The 19,659-nt window shown below is 43.3% G+C and overlaps 1 protein-coding gene across 11 annotated transcripts in view; it reads right to left on the bottom strand.

The window, feature by feature from the left end:
- ap3b2 (adaptor related protein complex 3 subunit beta 2) overlaps positions 1-19,659 on the bottom strand; it is a 107,335-nt gene that overhangs the window by 21,020 nt on the left and 66,656 nt on the right. For 5 of the 11 annotated variants that reach the window (XM_082957143.1, XM_014124025.3, XM_082957141.1 and 2 more), the window contains exons 14-20: positions 15,118-15,227; positions 14,607-14,783; positions 13,018-13,204; positions 12,592-12,710; positions 5,454-5,492; positions 4,486-4,600; positions 3,524-3,710 (exon numbers count right to left, since the gene is read on the bottom strand). In XM_082957143.1, coding sequence (XP_082813269.1) covers positions 3,524-3,710; positions 4,486-4,600; positions 5,454-5,492; positions 12,592-12,710; positions 13,018-13,204; positions 14,607-14,783; positions 15,118-15,227 — 934 coding nt within the window. Of the gene's footprint in view, positions 1-3,523; positions 3,711-4,485; positions 4,601-5,453; positions 5,493-12,579; positions 12,711-13,017; positions 13,205-14,606; positions 14,784-15,117; positions 15,228-19,659 lie in introns of all 11 variants that reach the window. The other 6 variants (XM_014124029.3, XM_014124031.3, XM_014124026.3 and 3 more) reach the window with 2 other exon arrangements.

Raw genomic sequence — 19,659 nt, 5'->3', positions numbered from 1 at the left:
GTGATACATTTATTTCATCCAATTTTTTATAATTAAAGCGGCTGGAGATTTTAGTCAGTATGTTGGCAGCAGCCACTCAATGTTAGTGATGGCTGTTTAAAAGTCTGATGGCCTTAAGATAGAAGCTGTTTTTCAGTCTCTCGGTCCCAGCTTTGATGCACCTGTACTGACCTCGCCTTCTGGATGACAGCGGGTTGAACAGGCAGTGGCTCGGGTGGTTGTTGTCCTTGAGTATTTTTTGGCCTTCCTGTGACATCGGGTGCTGTAGGTGTCCTGGAGGGCAGGTAGTTTGCCCCCGGTGATGCGTTGTGCTGCGTCACTATCCTCTGGAGAGCCTTACGGTTGTGAGCAGAGCAGTTGCTGTACCAGGCGGTGATACAGCCCGACAGGATGCTCTCGATTGTGCATCTGTAAAAGTTTGAGTGTTTTTGGTGAAAAGCCACATTTCTTCAGCCTCCTGAGGTTGAAGAGGCACTGTTGCGCCTTCTTCACCACGCTGTCTGTGTGGGTGGACCATTTCAGTTTGTCCGTGATGTGTACGCCGAGGAACTTAAAACTTTCCACCTTCTCCACTACTGTCCCGTCGATGTGGATAGGCGGGTGCTCCTTCTGCTGTTTCCTGAAGTCCACAATCATCTCCTTTGTTTTGTTGACGTTGAGTGTGAGGTTATTTTCCTGACACCACACTCCGAGGGCCCTCACCTCCTCCCTGTAGTACGTCTCGTCATTGTTGGTAATCAAGCCTACCACTGTATTGTGAACTATGGTGTTAAATGCTGAGCTGTAATCGATGAACAGCATTCTTACATAGGTATTCCTCTTGTCCAGATGGGTTAGGGCAGTATGATTGCGTCGTCTGTGGACCTATTGGGGCGGTAAGCAAATTGGAGTGGGTCTAGGGTGCCAGGTAGGGTGGAGGTGATATGATCCTTGACTAGTCTCTCAAAGCACTTCATGATGACGGAAGTGAGTGCTATGGGGCGATAGTCGTTTAGCTCAGTTACCTTAGCTTTCTTGGGAACAGGAACAATAGTGGCCCTCTTGAGGCATGTGGGAACAGCAGACTGGGATAGGGATTGATTGAATATGCCCGTAAACACACCAGCCAGCTGGTCTGCGCATGCTCTGAGGATGCGGCTAGGGATGCCGTCTGGGCCGGCAGCCTTGCGAGGGTTAACACGTTTAAATGTTTTACTCACGTTGGCTGCTGTGAAGGAGAGCCCACAGGTTTTGGTAGCGGCCATGTCAGTGGCACTGTATTGTCCTCAAAGCGAGCAAAGAAGTTGTTTAATTTGTCTGGGAGCAAGACGTCGGTGTCCGCGACGGGGCTAGTTTTCTTTTTGTAATCCGTGACTGACTGTAGACCCTGCCGCATACGTCTCGTGTCTGAGCCGTTGAATTGCGACTCTACTTTGTCTCTATACTGACACTTCGCTTGTTTGATTGCCTTGCGTAGGGAATAGCTACACGGTTTGTATTCAGTCATGTTTCCGGTCGAATTGCCATGATTAAAAGCAGTGGTTTGCGCTTTCAGTTTTGCGCGAATGCTGCCATCAATCCATGGTTTCTGGTTGGGAAAGGTTTTAATAGTCACCGTGGGTACAACATCACCGATGCACTTGCTAATAAACTCGCTCACCGAATCAGCGTATCTATCAATGTTGTCTGAGGCTATCCGGAACATATCCCAGTAGTCCACGTGATCGAAGCAATCTTGAAGCGTGGAATCTGATTGGTCGGACCAACGTTGAACAGACCTGAGCATGGGCGTTTCCTGTTTTAGTTTCTGTCTATAGGCTGGGAGTAACAAAATGGAGTCGTGGTCAGATTTGGCAAAAGGAGGGTGAGGGAGGGCTTTGTATGCGTCGCGGAAGTTAGAGTAGCAGTGATCCAGAATGCTGCCAGCCCGGGTCGCGCATTTGATATTCTGATAAAATTTAGGGAGCCTTGTTTTCAGATTAGCTTTGTTATAATCCCGAGCTACAATAAATGCAGCCTCAGGATATATGGTTTCCAGTTTACATAGAGTCCAATGAAGTTCTTTCAGGGCCGTCGAGGTGTCTGCTTGGGGTGGAGATATACACGACTGTGATTATAATCGAAGAGAATTCTCTTGGTAGATAATGCAGATGGCATTTGATTGTAAGGAATTCTAGGTCAGGTGAACAAAAGGACTTGGGTTCCTGTATGTTGTTATGATCACACCACGACTCTTTAATCATAAGGCATACACCCCCGTCCTTCTTCTTACCAGAGAGACGTTTGTTTCTGTCGGCGTGATGTGTGAAGAAACCGGGTGGCTGTACCGACTCTGATAACATATCCCGAGTGAGCCATGTTTCCGTGAAACAGAGAATGTTACAATCTCTGATGTTTCTCTGGAAGGCAACCCTTGCTCGAATTTTGTCTACCTTGTTGTCAAGAGACTGGACATTGGCGAGTAGTATACTCGGGAGCAGAGAGCGATGTGCCCGTCTATGGAGCCTGACCAGAAGACCGCTCCATCTGCCCCTTCTGCGGCGCCGTTGTTTTGGGTCGCCTACTTGGATCCGATCCATTGTCCTGGGTGGTGGTCCAAACAGAGGATCCGCTTCGGGAAAGTCGTATTCCTGGTCATAATGTTGGTAAGTTGACATTGCTCTTATATCCAATAGTTCTTTCCTGGGGTAACAATGTAAGAAATAATACATTAAAAAACAAAATAGTGCATAGTTTCCTAAGAACGCGAAGCGACCATCTCTGTCGGCGCCATCATCTCTGGTCTGCTCTGTATTATGTCATGTTTCATGTGGACCACAGGAAGAGTAGCTGCTGCTTTCGCAACAGCTAATGGGGATCCTAATAAAATACTGAATACCAAGGTAAGCCAATAATTTTTCATCTAAAAAGTGAGTGAAAGTTTGCAGTACACATTTCTCGAGCGCATCAAAGTTGTATGTTGTGTTGCGATTCACGAAAGGGATGGATGGACGTGTGCCTTGTAAAAATGTTATAGCCTATTCCACAATATATTCTAAAATATTAACAAAATACACCAAAAACATCATTTAGGAGATACAAGTTATGAGCATAGTGTTTCTGATTGGGTTAACAATGCCCTTCTAATGTGATTGTGTGCCTACAATGCCATCTTTAGTGCACAACATGTTCTGGTTTGCAGAGAAATACATTGAAAGAGATAAATGAAACCACTACCGAGGTCTAATAGATCTAACTTATAATTTGAAATGTTTTATCACTTATAATGCATGGATTTGATTGATGCATTCAATGTATTTTCACTGTTATCAAAATAACTAATGGTAAGCCATGCAGCCACTTGAAAACTTGCTTCAGAGTGGGGGTTCACTACATCACAGGAACGAGCACATTCTAAAGGATGGCAGGTTAGAATGTAGATTGTTTATTATGCATTTATGAACCATACATTGACATGTCGAGTCCCTAAACGTGAGGTTTAAAAAAGAACAAGGTCGTTTTTCAATATTCCGGAACACTTCTTTAAGAGAAAAATGTGTGCTACCTTTCACTTTCTGGAACAGGTTTCCTTGCTTTGATCTTCTCCACATTCTTCTTTTTCTTCTTCCCCTCGTCCTCCTCGTCCTCCTCGCTTGCAGACTCAGACTCCTCGTTGCTCTCCTCACTCTCGGATCCCGAGCCGCTCTCCTCACTGCCACTGCCACTCTCTGAGCCGCTGGCTGTGTCTGAGGCTGGGGGTGGAGAGGAAAGGTTCATATTCATCCCATCCTACACAGATTCTGTCTCATATACTTGAAGGTAGGGTTGCAAAAGACCTGTAAGTTATTGGCATTTTCAGATTTTTTTTGAATTAACAGGTAATCTATGGCAACTTTGGTAGTTTATACTTGAATAAAAAAATGGATTCATATAAAATATACATTTTTTGTTCATCTTTATATCTGTCTCCACATTTTCTATGAGGTTGTAGTGGAAAATAGGCTAATAAATGAAAAAAGCATTGAATCAACAATGGCATCGTTTTCAATTACCTCTGCAACTGTCACAACTATTGACTTTTTTCACAACTGCCTCCAAAACATTTACAACAAAGACATATTGACATAGTAAAATAAATAAAAGTGCTGTAAAAATATAAAGGATATTTCATGCTGAAACCCTGATATTAAACACCAACGGTATTCACTAAGTTGATGGGTTATATTTAGGATAATGTTTAACAGCTTTTTCATAATTTTCTTTAATTTAAAAATCATCTTATCTTATTATTTTATGAAAATTACAAAAACCATGAAAGTTTCCCATATTCCGGTGGTTTACTGGGAAATGTAATATACCCTCCCTTTGCAACCCTACTCATAGGACATGATAAAACACATACAGGCAAACATTTCCACGGATGCACACACACGCACACAAACGCGTTTTACGTTATCACAGTATTATTCTTCATGTTAGGACGTGTGGTGAAGGGGGTTGTGTATGGAAGTAAGCAGCCCTAGTCACCACTGTCAGCAGACTCAGTCGGGCCAGACTCGCCCTCCGAGTCGGAGTAGAATGGCTTGTCCGCCTTCTTTTCTTTCCTTTTCTCACGGCTGCTGCACTTGGTCCACTCTGGCACCTGGCAAAGAGGTCAGAGGTCAAAGAGTCAGCCGTGTCACCACCACGTCCCGAAGCATTTCAATGGAAGCAGAGAAGAGGGGTTCATCCGAAATGCCACCGTATTCCCTAATGCAATACTTTTGACCAGGGCCCGCATAGGGCTCAGGTCAAAAGTAGTGCGCTATAGGGGAATGGGGTGCCATTTCGGATGCAGCCAAGGATCGAAGACGCAGCATGGCCATGACTGCTTCCCCCTGGGGCTGACCCTGTGAACCAAACCAACCAGCCATAATGGGCTTCCAATATGGTACAGTCCCGTCAAGCTTTAGTTTACACAATTGTCATAACATGTACTGTATAACATGTTTAACTTGTATTCATTGTTTTCCACAGCTAGGTGGCAGCACCAGGTGATGCCTTCATGGCCAGTTCGGTAATAGTGTTTGATTTAGATTTTTTAAAGGGAGTAGTTCCAATAAAGATGTGATGTCCTCCAGGAGTAGTCAATGTCCTGGCACTGAAAAATGTAACAACATTAAAATGTATTATATTAACCAGGGTGTATTCTTTTCTATTCTTACTGATATGGTATGTTAGTTGTTTATCTCACATGCAAAAAACAACAACAACAACCACAAAAAGTAAGAAGAATAGAAGTTTCAACAAGTGGGAGGACCGTCAACTCTTCTGAAGGAATCGACTCTTTAATGGTAGAGACAGAGGAGGTTGCTGAGCTGGGTAGTTTTGCTGAGTTAGCTAGGCACAGAACAGCAGCTACGGTAGGCCGGGGGTGTCAAAAAGCACTTTGGCGCTTTGGGGAGGGGGGGGGGGGGGGCTCAAAGAGGCAAGCTCTTTGCCACTGACTGACTCACGCTGGTTAAAGTTGTGACTCTTTCAAGCAGCGTAATAACCTGGCAGGACGGAAGAAAGAAAAAGATTGGGATGGAAGTGACATGACAAAAAGGAAGAAAAGTCTAGAAAGAGGTATAAAAAACAAGGCAAAAAGGAACAGACGGATTCAAGTTCCACTTACTCAATACTGTAGATGTTCAAAAACAGTTTTCACTTCTAAGCGATTGTTACTACAAGGCTTTATCTTACTCTCTTTAAAAAATATTATTTAACCATAATTAAGCATTCATTAAACAACATTACCAAAGTACTTAAACATTACTTCAACAACTTGAAATTACTTCAACTAGCAATTTGTTAATTTACTTTAACCAAGTTATTAAATAACTTAATAAAGTTAAAGTTAACAAATTCACAATTACTTATGGTTATCATAATCATTACAGTACATCCAATATCAAAGACTATATATCAATGGTAAAGCATGAGGTGGTGTTTGCTATTTGAACTTCGCTATGGTAGTGCAACCTTGATTGAATGAATCCAGCGGGGGTTGAATGGTGGAATACATGAGGAGAGGAACATAGAAGATCGAGAGAGGCAGATTTTGGATTGGAAACAAGGTTGGCACCCACCGCACAACAAGTAAGAGTCAAACACAGCAGTTCACACGCAAAATACATAAACTGTACCACTAACTCAAGTCCAATTTCAGTTACTAAAATTAGAGACCAGTAGCCTAACTATCCATCTAGCTACGGTCCATTTCAAAACTGAAACTTTCTCTTTATATAAATAGCTATAAGAGACAGAGCTGACTTGGACTTCTATTGCATTAATTCTTGAAATATGTTCATAGAATACCAGTAGCAATTTACCATCCTTTATAGGCTCAGCTAAGTAATAGTAATAAGTGAATTCCCATCTAAACCAATCGGCACTTTGACATCCAACACCAATCTTTTTTAATATGGTGCCACAGCTGGTGTGCGGTCTCTAATATTTATATCCTGCAGACTGCTCAGCGGCGTTGGAATACTTCATTAAAAACTGTAGACCATACTATTTACCAAGCATTTTCATCAATATTTTTCGTAGCTGTCTATTTACCACCACAAACCAATGCTGGCACTAAGACCCCACTCAACGAGCTATATAGGGCCATAAGCAAACAAGAAAATGCTCATCCAGAGGCAACGCCCCAGTTGCGTTTTTTCTTTAACGCAGGGAAACTGAAATCTGTTTTACCAAATTTCTACCCGCATGTCACCTGTGCAACTTCAGGAGAAAGAACTCTAGATCACCTTTACTCCACACACAGAAACAAATACAAAGCTCTTCCTCTGCCTCCATTTGGCAAATCTTACCATAACTCCATCCTCCTGATTCCTTACAAGCAAACACTCAAACAGGAAGTACCAGTGACTCGGTCAATACAGAAGTGGTCCGATGAAGCGGATGCTAAGCTACAGGACTGTTTCCCTAGCACAGACTGGAATATTTTCCGGAATTCATCCGATGGCATCGAGGAGTTTACCACATCAGTCACCGGCTTCATTAATAAAGTACATTGATGACATCATCCCCACAGTGACAGTGCGTACATATCCCAACCAGAAGCCATGGATTACAAGCAAAATCCGCACTGACCTAAAGGCTAGAGCTGCCACTTTCAAGGAACGGGACATTAATCCGACATAGATGTAGAGCCGGAGATGTAGAGCCGGAGTAGTAGGATTTGATCTTAGTCCTGTATTGACGCTTTGCCTGTTTGATGGCTCCTGCTACGACCTTTGACAAGCCATCAAACAGACAAAGCATCAATACAGGCCTAAGATCACATCCTACTACACTGGCTCTGACACTCGTCGGATGTTGCAGGGCTTGCAAACTATTACAGATTACAAAGGGAAACCCAGCCGCGAGCTGCCAAGTGACGCGAGCCTACCAGACGAGCTAAATGCCTTCTATGCTTGCTTCAGGCAAGCAACACTGAACCATGCATGAGAGTACCAGCTATTCCGGACGACTGTTTGTTCACACTCTCCGTAGCCGATGTAAACAGGTTAACATTCACAAGGCCGCAGGGCCAGACAGATTACTAGGACGGGTAAGAGCATGCGCTGGCAAGTCTCTTCACTGACATTTTCAACCTCTCCCTGACACAGCCTGTAATACCTAAATGTTTCAAGCAGATTAACATAGTCCCTGTGCCAAAGAATGCCAAGGTAACCTGTCTAAATGACTATCGCCCCGTAGCACTCAAATATGTAGCCATGCAATGCTTTGAAAGGCTGGTCATGGCTCACATCAACACCATTATCCCATACACCCTGGACCCACTCCAATTCGCATACCACAGATGACGCAAACTCAATTGCACTCCACACTGCCCTCTCCCACCTGTACCAGAGGAACACCTATGTGAGAATGCTGTTCATTGACTACAGATCAGCGTTCAACACCATAGTGCCCTCCAAGCTCATCCCTAAGCTAAGGACCCTGGGACTGAACACCTCCCCTGCAACTGGAACCTGGACTTCCTGATGGGCCACCCCGAGGTGGTGAGGGTAGGCAACATCACATCCGCCACGCTGAACCTTTAACATGGGGGCCCCTCAGGGGTGCATGCTTAGTCCCCCCGTACTTCCTGTTCACCCACAACTGCGTGGCCGCGCACAACTCCAAAACCATCACTAAGTTTGCTGACGACAAGACAGTGGTAGGCATGATCACCGACAACGATGAGACAGTCTATAAGGAGGAGGTCAGAGACCCGGCAGTGTGGTGCCAGGACAACAACCTCTCCCTCAACGGAAGCAAGACTAAGGAGCTGATCATGGACTGGGGACGGGTTGAGAGCTTCAAGTTCCTCGGTGTCCACATCACTAACGATCTATCATGGCCCACACAAACCAACACAGTTGTGAAGAGGGCACAACAATACCTTGGGTTTGGCCGGCCGGGATGTCCTTGTCCCATCGCGCTCTAGTGACTCCTGTGGCAGGCCGGGCGCATGCACGCTGACATGGTCGCCAGGTGTACAGTGTTTCCTCCGACACATTGGTGCGGCTGGTTTCCGGGTTAAGCGAGCATTGTGTCAAGAAACAGTGCAGCTTGGCTGGGTCATGTTTCGGAGGACGCACGGCTCTCGACCTTCACCTCTCCCAAGTCCGTATGGGAGTTGCAGCGATGGGACAAGACTGTAACTACCAATTGGATACGAATAAATTGGGGAGAAAAAGGGGTCAAAAAATGTTTTTTATAAAAAAATATTCTAGAGCTGCATTACTGAGAGCATCTTGACTGGCTGCAACACCGCTTGGTATGGCAACTGCTTGGCTTCGACCACAAGGGGCTACAGAGGGTAGTGCATATGGCCCAGTAAATCACTGGGGCCAAGCTCCCTGCCATCTAGGACCTCTATAACAGGTGGTGTCAGAGGAAATCCCTAAACTGAACAAAAATAAACGCATCATGCAACAATTTCAAAATTTGACTGAGTTACAGTTCATATAAGGAAATCAGTCAACTGAAATAAATTCATTAGACCCTAATCTATGGATTTCACATGACTGGGAATACAGATATGTATCTTTTGTTCACAAACACCTTAAAAAAAATGGGCCTCACAATGGGCCTCAGGATCTCATCACGGTATTTCTGTGCATTCAAGTTGCCATTGATAAAACGCAATTATTTTAGTTGTCCGTAGCTTATGCCTACCCCACTGCCACCATGGGGTACTTTGTTCAAAATGTTGACATTTGCAAACCGGTCCCCCACACAACGCAATACACATGGTCTGCTGTTGAGCGGCTGGTTGGACGTACTGCAAATTGCAATCTGTGGCATTGTGTTGTGTGACAAAACTGCACATTAGAGTGGCCTTTTATTGTCCCCAGCACAAGGTGCACCTGAGTAATGATCATGCTGTTTAATAAGCTTCTTGATATGCCACACCTGGATGGGTTATCTTGGCAAAGGAGAAATGCTCATTAACAGGGATGTAAACATAATGGGAGAGAAAAAAGGTTTTTGTGCGTATGGAACATTTATGGGATCTTTTATTTCAGCTCATGAAACATTGGACCAACACTTTACATGTTGCATTTATACATATATATTTCATAATTACAGTATTTTACTAGGTGAATTTCACTTTTACTTGAGACATTTTCTATTAAGGTGTCATGACTCTCCTGTGAGGAGCCGAAGGATCAGGTTACAGTGAGTCCGCTCTACAGCGCCCTCTCTCTCCGGCAGAGGGGGAGAGGGGTGACGTTGGCCATTTTATGACGCTCATAAATACCTCGTAGAAACAGGATTAAGGGGAATGAAACCTTTTGTTTCAAGGAGATTACTCCCGCCAAAACAACAACATCAAAAGGCTGGATAATGAACAATATTTCTGTAATCCAAACATTGGAAATGGTCCGTGGGTATTTAAAGAATAATGATGTTAGCCTTCTAAATGAAAAAATTGTTTTTCATATAAAGTCTTAACCAGTCAGTGACCACACCCACGTGGGCACAGACATTATGTCGGCGTCATGGAACGCCCCTTTTGCCAGAGTGCATAAAACCCCTCTAGAAGAATTAACATATCAGACCAACCAGGTGGACGGTGTTGAACCGGACGTCACAAATGGTTAGACTCTATGAGACCAGAAAAACGTGGAGCGTGGCTGCACGTTGAAATGGTAGGAATTTAAATCTCTAGATATAGTACATTGCTGGGTTGCTACGGGCATGTAAAATGGTTAGACTCTACATTAGACCAGCGTAACCGACAGCGTGAGCTGAAAGATACGAAATGGTTAGAAACTCTTTCTCTCAAAGAAGAAGACAACATAGGAACATTCAGTCTGCAGCTGTTTAAGTATTATTCAATTGTATGTACGATAGTGGAATTCCTTTGTTTCTCCCTTTCCCTGTCTTTTGAATCCGCCATTTTGTGTAACAACATGTCATATCGGTTTAGTCCACTAGGGTCCTTTCACTGCATTGTGTTAGTAACCAATAACTATACTGTGTGTGTGTGTGTGTGTGTGTGTGTGTTTATGTATTTCTGTATGATTATTTAGTTAGTTAGTAAATAAATAATTACGCCAATTTGTATATCGCTGTTTCATCATTTATGCTAGCGTTCGTGCAGAGTTTAGTCAGGAGATAGTAACTCGTTAAATAACTTTTCCCGTGGTGCCCCAGATTACTACTTAATGAATTGTTTTATGATTAATTTAATTGCGTAATAATTGAATGTGGTGTGTAATTATTTTATAAAATATCAGTCAAACACATTAATGATCATGACATGACAAAGGTATTTTTACTTTTACTCGTATGATAATTGAGGATTTTTTCCACCACTGGATAGAATCATCTGCAAAGGGTTCTACCCAGCACCAAAAAGGGTTCCCCTATGGGGACAAACCAAAGACCCCTATATGGTTCTACTTAGCACCTTTTTTTCTAAGAGTGTAGCTAGACTATCCATACGATAAGATAAGATCAACTAGTTATTTGGGCAAACTACCCCTTCAAGTGTCTGGAATTAGTCATTTGGATGAACTCTCTCTTTAAGTCACTGAAGTGCCCTGTTTAAGTGGTACAGAGAAATTAGAGAGAGTAGAGCAATCAGTAAAAATACACTGCACTCTCAAACGGGAGGCACCTCTCGCGTGTCTCCTAGCAAGCCGATCCGCCCCCCACTGCTGGTTATGACCTCCTCTATCTGCGGACCGAGGGCAGAGAGAGAGAGGTCATGGGGTCAGAAGTCACCAGATACAAATCTACATGTGAACTTGTCTGGAAATCTGCTTTGGTCATGAATTACACATTAATGCAGAGTCATGGGGAATGAAAAGACATTGTTAAAACAAACATAAACAGTTCACAGAGCAACGATAAAACAATGGAACAACCAAACCAAATCAAGAACTCAAGTCCCTCCTCCAGTGCAACAAAAACATTTTTTTAAAGGGTTTTGTAGGCTGATTTGGACGTAAGGAGCGAGACTTAAGGATATTGATTTGATGTCAGCCTTTGGCACATATCGTTGAAAATGAACCGATGGCACATGGAATGATAATGTGGAAAAATAGGAGCCTCTGTGGTTTGGGTAATTAGAGGTGTTTAGGTGAGATTTTACTTCATGGTGGTTATTTGAGTCTGTGTGGTGTGTTTTAGTAACAGTACATTTGCTGGGTTGTTTTCATTAGGCATCAAACAGAAGAAAACTACTTGGAGTTGTCCAATAAATGCTTATTATCGTTTTCCGTTGTAAAATGAATAAGACCCTGTTTTGCCTCTTTTCTGTGTGTTCTAAGCTGAGCTGCATTGCTGGAAGGTACCCTTCCATCCCTTTATGCCATGTGCCATTGGCTCAAGCAGGTGAGTTATCACCAAAGGGGCTGGGGGTGTGGGTGATTGAGTGTTTGTTACCCTATAGAGGCCAGAGGAGCGAGGGTCTAATGGGTAGCATAGTATTGGATACACTTGGCAAGTAGGCCACAGCTAAGCCAGCTAGAGTTTACTAGCGGACACCTGACAGTGATTTCCCAATTTCACTAGTGTGTGCTCAGATGTGATAGCTAACTAGCCTCAGCTGCCATTAGCATAACAATATTCCACTCTGTTACCAGTTGATCGGAGTTGACACTGGGACAGGTCATTCCTGTTACCCAGTCAATTTCAGATTTATTCTGTTACGTTATTAGCTGTCACGTAATCATGTTTACTGGGCAGATAGTATGGCAACCATACAGTTCAAGCATCTGGGTCCTTGAACTTGACTAAAACAGAATTAACCTTTTCAGGACACATTCTGGCACCACTGGCAGTATGTGCGGAAGCAGCATCCCATTGACAATGCATGGGAGACAATAGGGATGTGCGTAGTGCATACGTGGATGACGTTATGCTAATGAACAGTGAGTGACCAGTGAATGACTGGCAGGTGGTCATGATTAATGAAGTCAGTGTTATGTGTCAGTGTTTGGGTGCTACTGCAATTTGGTGGTGGTGCTGCGCCCCCTCCAAGGCAATGCCCAACTAGAGGAGCGCCCCTCGGGCCCCCCTCGGGTTTTGGGGGGCCCCTAGAGGTCCCCTGTCTCTGGCTGTTACTGTTTCCACTGCACGCACAGACTCCTTCACCTCCACGTTGCGCACAGAGGGGTCTGGGGCGGCCTCGGGCCAGTCGGGCAGCACCTGGTAGCCGCCGGCCTTGGCATTCAGTAGGTGGGACAACGAGCCCAGCTGGAAGTGGTCTCGATCTGGAAAACACAGAGATATCAGACAGTAAGATCCACATAATTACATAAAACATGATTATATTGTATCTCTATGGTATGAATTATGGTTAGGACCATGTTTACTTACAATTTTTTTTAAAAGGCTCATGTCTGACAACACAAAACAGAAGCAGAAATAGTAAGAGTCTCAGATCTGAGTCCCTGATCTCAGATCTGGTTGTGGCATCTTGCCAACTCTGCGGTCATTATCGCCATAGACGTTGGCAGTAGAGCACAAACTGATCTGGGACCAGGCTAGTAAAAAAGAACACCATCTGATGAAAGACACCTTTAAATGGAGACTCGAGGACGGGCGCAGGCTTAAGGGCCAGGAACAGCTTCTTGGCATACTTGCTGAGGGCACCACTCTTGTCAGTGGGCACGATGAGCTGGCGGATGAAGCGCGCCCGGTCGCGAATGTCATAGTTCTGGTCGTACTTGGCCAGGTTCAGCACGTACTGAGTGAGCAGTTTTGTCTGAGGGAGGAGAGGAACAAGGGAGGAGGGGGTGTGGGAGGAGGGGAAAAGAGAGAGAATGTTACTTTCAACTGGAGGGTGGTGACAGCTTGGTGCCAGAGACACAGAGAGAGAGAGACACAGAGAGAGAGAGAGATTTCAACACCGTGGACAGCGCCATAGGGATGACTGTATCATACCAGTGGATCATTGGTGGAAGGACCATAGAAATAGTAACGACTGTACAAGAGCCTTGGCTGTACCATATTGAATCATGCTGAAAGTCTAAATCCCTCCCTACCTATGGAAATTATGCTTTAATGGTGAGATGGAAGTGTTTTTATCCAAAAAGGGAGTAAGCCTGCTTGTGCAGTGAAATGAGAACAACATTATTTGCTTCTCTGCCATCTTGGGAAAGGGTTTAATACAAGACACTGCTGCGAAGCTGGGGAGCTAAAGCAGCTAAAAGACGTGGCCATACTAAACCCACTGTTTTCTCAGTGTTTTGGTAAAGGCTTTACAAATACAAGCTGCTGTACCAGCTGTTCCCTAGAGAACCATGGGATAGAAGGGGGAATAAAGACAAAGGGAAAATATAGCCTAGTGCTGTGCCTGTCTTATTCTCATATGCTGAAACATGAGGTGATGGTGGCAGCTGAATGGCACGACAATGGGCCTCAAGATATCTCTGTGCATTCAAATTGCCATCAATAAAATGCAATTGTGTTCATTTCCCGTTGCTTATGCCGGCCCATACCATAACCCTATCATGGGGCACTCAATGTTGACATCAGCAAACTGCTTGCACACACAACACCATACCACGTGGTCTGCGGTTGTGAGACTGGTTGGACGTCCTGCCAAATTCTCTAAAACGACGTGGGAGGCAGCTTATGTAGAGAAATGAACATTCAATTCTCTGACAAAAATCTCTGGTGGACAATCCTGCAGTCAGCATGCCAATTGCATGCTCCCTCAAAACTTGAGATATCTGTGGTATTGTGTTGTGTGACGACAAAACTGCACATTTTAGAGTGGCCTTTTATTGCCCCCAGCACAAGGTGCACCTGTGTAATGAGCATGCTGTTTAATCAGCTTCTTGATATGCCACACCTGTCAGGTGGATGGATTATCTTGGCAAAAGAGAAATGCTCACTAACAGGGATGTCAACAAATTTGTGCACAACATTTGAGAGATTTAAGCTTTTTGCGCGTATGGAACATTTCTGGGATCTTTTATTTCAGCTCATGAAACATGGGACCAACATTTTACATGTTGTGTTTATATTTTTATTCAGTGTATATGCTGGCACGTGTTCGGAGTTGGCCAGGTAGAGTTTGTCAGCCAGGAGATGGTTTTAACACATTATAACGGGGTCATACATGCTCATCACAAGTCCTAAATGCAATATAACTGCATCACCTGTTTGGAGTTGGTCAGGTAGAGTTTGGCAGCCAGGTTGATGATCTGCAGCTTGACGATGTCTTCCTCGTTGGTGAAGGTCTTGGCCATCTTCCTCAGGACATCCGGAGCGATCTTGGGAACGTGCTCGCAGTACTCCCCGATCAGCCACAGTATACTGGCCCGCGCCATGGGCACCTGTGTAGGCAGACAGTGCATGAACATTGGGCATGCAAACAGGCTGGGTCAAGTGGAGAAACTGGAAGAGCTAGCTCTGGCTCTCGGTCATATGTTACAATTCCTGAAATACAATCATAATACAATTGTAACACAATACAATTAACAATTCGTTTTTTCAACAAAAGTGTCTGTTGCTTACTCAAAACAAACTGACAGCACAACCAAGCAGGACTGTTGTGAAGGTTTGGGGACAAATATGATAAAAAAAATATGAATTATGACAAGAAAAAGAGCACCTCATGTAGTTACACTATGGGGTCAAAGTTAAGATCGGAGGCCTACGTACACGTACCTGGATGTTGTCGGTGAGTTTGGCCATGTGCTTGATGATGTCACTGTGCTGCTCGGGCTGCATCTGCAGAAGCTTCTTAATCACCACCACCGACTCGGCCACTACTAACTCTACAACCGACACATGTTCATGCTGTTATTTCACAACCTTTATTGAACTTTTGTTATATCACATGGGTCGTTGAGAGGAAATCTTTGATATGATGTCATCAGCTGAAGCACAGGGAATCCTGATATGTGGAGGCGACATGAATGTACGTTCAAACCCAAAACTTGACTCTACAAGAATGACCCCAACACAGCCAAAACCCATTTGTAAGAAAATCAACACTTAAAAAAAAAAAAAATTACCAGCCGTGACTGTACATGCTCTTCTTCCCCTTTGCAATAGGATTCACTATATCTTTACCTTCAGTAAAGATAGGCACATAATTGAGGAATATGATATAGGAAAAATGTAAATACATTTAAAGAAACTTATTTACATAAGTATTTAGATGTTTCTACAACTTGATTGGAGTTCACCGGTGGTAAATTGAATTGATTGGACATGATTTGGAAAGGCACACACCTGTCTCTATAAGGTCCCACAGTTGACAGTGCATGTCAGAGCAAAAACCAAGCCATGAGGTCAAAGGAATTGTCCATAGAGCTCAGAGACAGAATTGAGTCGAGACACAGATCTGGGGAAGGGTACCAAAAAATGTCTGCAAGACAAGAACACAGTGGCCTCCATCATTCTTAAATGGAAGAAGTTTGGAACCACCAAGACTCTTCCTAGATCTGTCTGCCCGGCTAAACTGAGCAATCGGGGGAGAAGGGCCTTGGTCAGGGAGGTGACCAAGAACCCGATGGTCACTCTGACAGAGCTCCAGAGGTTCTCTGTGGAGATGGGAGAACCTTCCAGAAGGACAACCATCTCTGCAGCACTCCACCAATCAGGCCTTTATGGTAGAATGGCCAGACGAAAGCCACTCCTCAGTAAAAGGCACATGACAGCTTGCTTGGAGTTCGCAAAAAGGCACCTTAAGGATTCTCAGACCATGGCAAAGGTTCACCTTCCAACAGGGCAACAACCCTAAGCACACAGCCAAGACAACGCAGGAGTGGCTTCGGGACAAGTCTCTGTATGTCCTCGAGGGGTCCAGCCAGAGCCCGGACTTGAACCTGATCGAACATCTCTTGAGAGACCTGAAAATAGCTGTGGAGTGACGCTCCCCATCCAACCTGACAGAGGTTGAGAGGATTTGCAGAGAAGAATGGCAGAAACTCCCCAAATACAGGTGTGCCAAATTGTTGTGTCATAAAGACTCAAGGCTGTAATTGCTGCCAAAGGTGCTTCAATAAAGTACTGAGTAAAGGTTCTGAATACTTACGTAAATGTGATATTTACGTTTTAATACATTTGCAAAAAATTCAAAAAAACTGTTTTTGCTTTGTCATTATGGGGTATTGTGTGTAGAATGATGAGGGAAAAATCTATTGAATCCATTCTAGAATAAGGCTGTAACGTAACAAACTGTGGAAAAAGTCAAGGGGTCTGACACACTGTGCCTTTGAACGGGGAATGGGTAGTAGGAGCCAGGCGCACCAGTTTTCATAAAGATCTGCAACGCTGCTGGTATTTCCACGCTCAACATTTTCCTGTGTGTGTCAAAAATGTACTACCACCCAAAGGACTTGATACAATTGTGGGAAGCATTGGAGTCAACATGGGTCAGCATCCATGGGGGGGTGCAACTCAATATTAGGAAGGTGTTCCTAATGTTTGGTATACTCAGTGTATGTCCATATGTTTGAATAATAGACCAAGATCGACTCTCTGGAGGTTGAACTGAAGTATTTTGAATAACCCACAGATGAAGGTATAAATTAATCTGGACATTTAAACTTATCTGGAACAGAATGACAACGGTGAGGTGTCACCGTCTGTGCTCTGGGATGTATGCAAAGCTGTAATGAGGGGGGAAATGATCGTCTCTACCTCTCTTTTAAAGAACATTAGACGAGAGAAACTTAATAAACTGTAATCTCAGTTAAAACAATTAAAAAGGTCTCATAAACCTGTAGATCCCAAGCTGAAACAAGAAATTAAAAAGATGAAGAATAAAATGGAAGAAAATGTACTCATAAGAAGAAAAAAAATGTATATTCCTACAACAGAGGTACTATGAAGTAGGTAGTAAGTCTGTGAAACTATTAGCCTATAGACTGAAAAAATAACAGGGCAACAGTCTCCCACAGATGATTCAGCCCCCCCCCCCCCCCCCCCCAAAGGCCAATTAGTGACAATTGTTCAAATGTATGTTGTGTGGATTAATGAGAGACAGAGATAAATAAAAAATAAAAATCGAATCAAAAAGTATAATTTGCGGAAAATATAATGGGCCGAGCTTATAGGTCCTTATGGGAAAATTGTTGCTTAATTTCCTTATGGGGGACAACAAGTAGATATAACTGTCTACAAGATAAGGAACCCCCAAACCAAAGTAATTCAACATAAAGTAGAAGGGATACAAGAGAGCTTTGAAATATTTTACAGAAACCTACACTCCCAATCACACTTTGACAATGACTTACAGATAGACATATTTTCTTACTCACTGAACTTACAGTATCCACCATCATTGAAGAACAGAATGAGATGTTAAGCTCAGAAATGACCACAGAGGAATTAAATACAGCTATTACTGGTATAAAAGCAAACAAATCCTTGGGTACGGACGGTTTCACCTCTGAATGGTAGAAATACATTTAGAGAACAGATTATCCCAAGTTTACTTGCAGCCTGTAACTGGGCATTTCAGAAAGGTGAGATCCCCTCCTCGTGGATCTCGGTCATAAATTTGCATTAAACTATACACATCTATTCTAACTAGAAAAATAGAAAATATCTTACCAGAGCTCATTCTCTTAGACCAGACAGGCTTTATCCGACAGACACACTCAGTACAATATTACACGAACATTACAAATGATGATACATTTCCAAAAGAATAAGGTAGAAGCCATTGCATTGGGCCTGGATGCTGAGAAGGCTTTTGATTCTGTCAGATGGGCCTATATCTATTCCGTGAGGACATTATTAAAGCCTTTCAGGTATTATATGATAGACCATTAGCAATAATTAAAATCAATGGTGACCTCTCAAACCAGTATGTATAAGAACAGGGTTTGACACAGGGATGCCTGGCCTCGCCCCTCCTCTTCGCCCTATTTATAGAACCCCTGAGTCAATGGATTAGACAGAATAACATCATTAAAGAGATGGATATGGTGGGAGGAGAGAAGATATATGAGAGAACCAGTTTAAAGGATGGGCAACAAGAGGCCGCTCAGCCTACTGTACTTTAGTACACAAGGGGGCACTTCAAAGCTTCCAAGTATTAAGAGAGAGCCAAGGATTAGAACGTCAAGATTTCCATTAATAGCTCAAAATATGTCACCGATTTGATGAAATCATAAAGGTGGAGGACTCTGAGACTATAGAACATGCCATATTCAAATATTAATATCTGCTTATAAATCAGAAACATGCAGCAAAACTATCTCCAGACTATACAATAACTTCTTAAAGTACAAATCTGAAAATACACTATACTGTATATAAAAGGAGAAATGGGAAAGGGAGGGTAACATGGTCATTTCTGTGGATGAGTGGAAAACCATATGCCAATTACAATGGAAATCAACAAGCTATTTAACTTGTGGGGAATTGGGATGGAAAAATATGATGCAGTTCTTTAACACTCTGAAGAAAACACATCAGGGTAATGGAATGGAGTGTTGGAGATTATGAGGGCCTAATGAAGCAAACCATTACCACATCTTTTGGGAATGCCCTAAGCTTGTTCCATACTGGCAGGATGTCCATAAATGCATGGAAGCCGTATTTAGTGTTGATGTCCCATTCAGAGGGGAGGTCCTCTATTTAGGCTGCATTACATTAGATCTCAGCGATGCTTTAGACAAACACTTGATTGGGATACTTCGAGTAGAAAGTAAGAAAGCCCTGACTTAAAAATGGTTACAACAAGAGGCACCCATGGTCGATGATTGGACATGAGATCTTGGTGATGGAGAGACTGACCTTTTCTCTGAGACTACGAAAAATACAATCGTAAAGATTTGGTTGAAATTAGTATATAACAGTGTTAAGATCCGATTTCGTTTAATGGTCAAAGTGGAAAAAACTATCCTCCCCCTGTTCAAGTGTTAATAGTTACTGTAAGAAGAACAAAAGAGAAGAAATAAAATCACGGGGATAATGCCGAATTATTAAGACCGTTGATTTATTTGTTTTTCACTTTTTTTGTGTGCTCTTTTCCTTTTTTAACTGTTGACATCTTGCATACTCTCGCTGTTCATTAACGGTGGCAACTATGTACATGCTATGTATGGACTTAGTGGTCCGGCATGGCCCTGAGGGCTGCGTTGCATGAATAGACTTGCATCTGGACTATTGCCAAACTATGGATTGGTGTAAAAGAAGTCTCAATGATAATGCAAAAATGTCATGCGTGTCTGAACGGGAAGAGTGTGA

This window comes from Salmo salar, chromosome 10 (genome assembly GCF_965601325.2).
Source record: "Salmo salar chromosome 10, fSalSal1, whole genome shotgun sequence".
Classification (NCBI taxonomy): domain Eukaryota; kingdom Metazoa; phylum Chordata; class Actinopteri; order Salmoniformes; family Salmonidae; genus Salmo; species Salmo salar.
The sequence above is the reverse complement of the archived record's forward strand: the minus strand, read 5'-3'. Positions and strand labels throughout refer to the sequence as shown.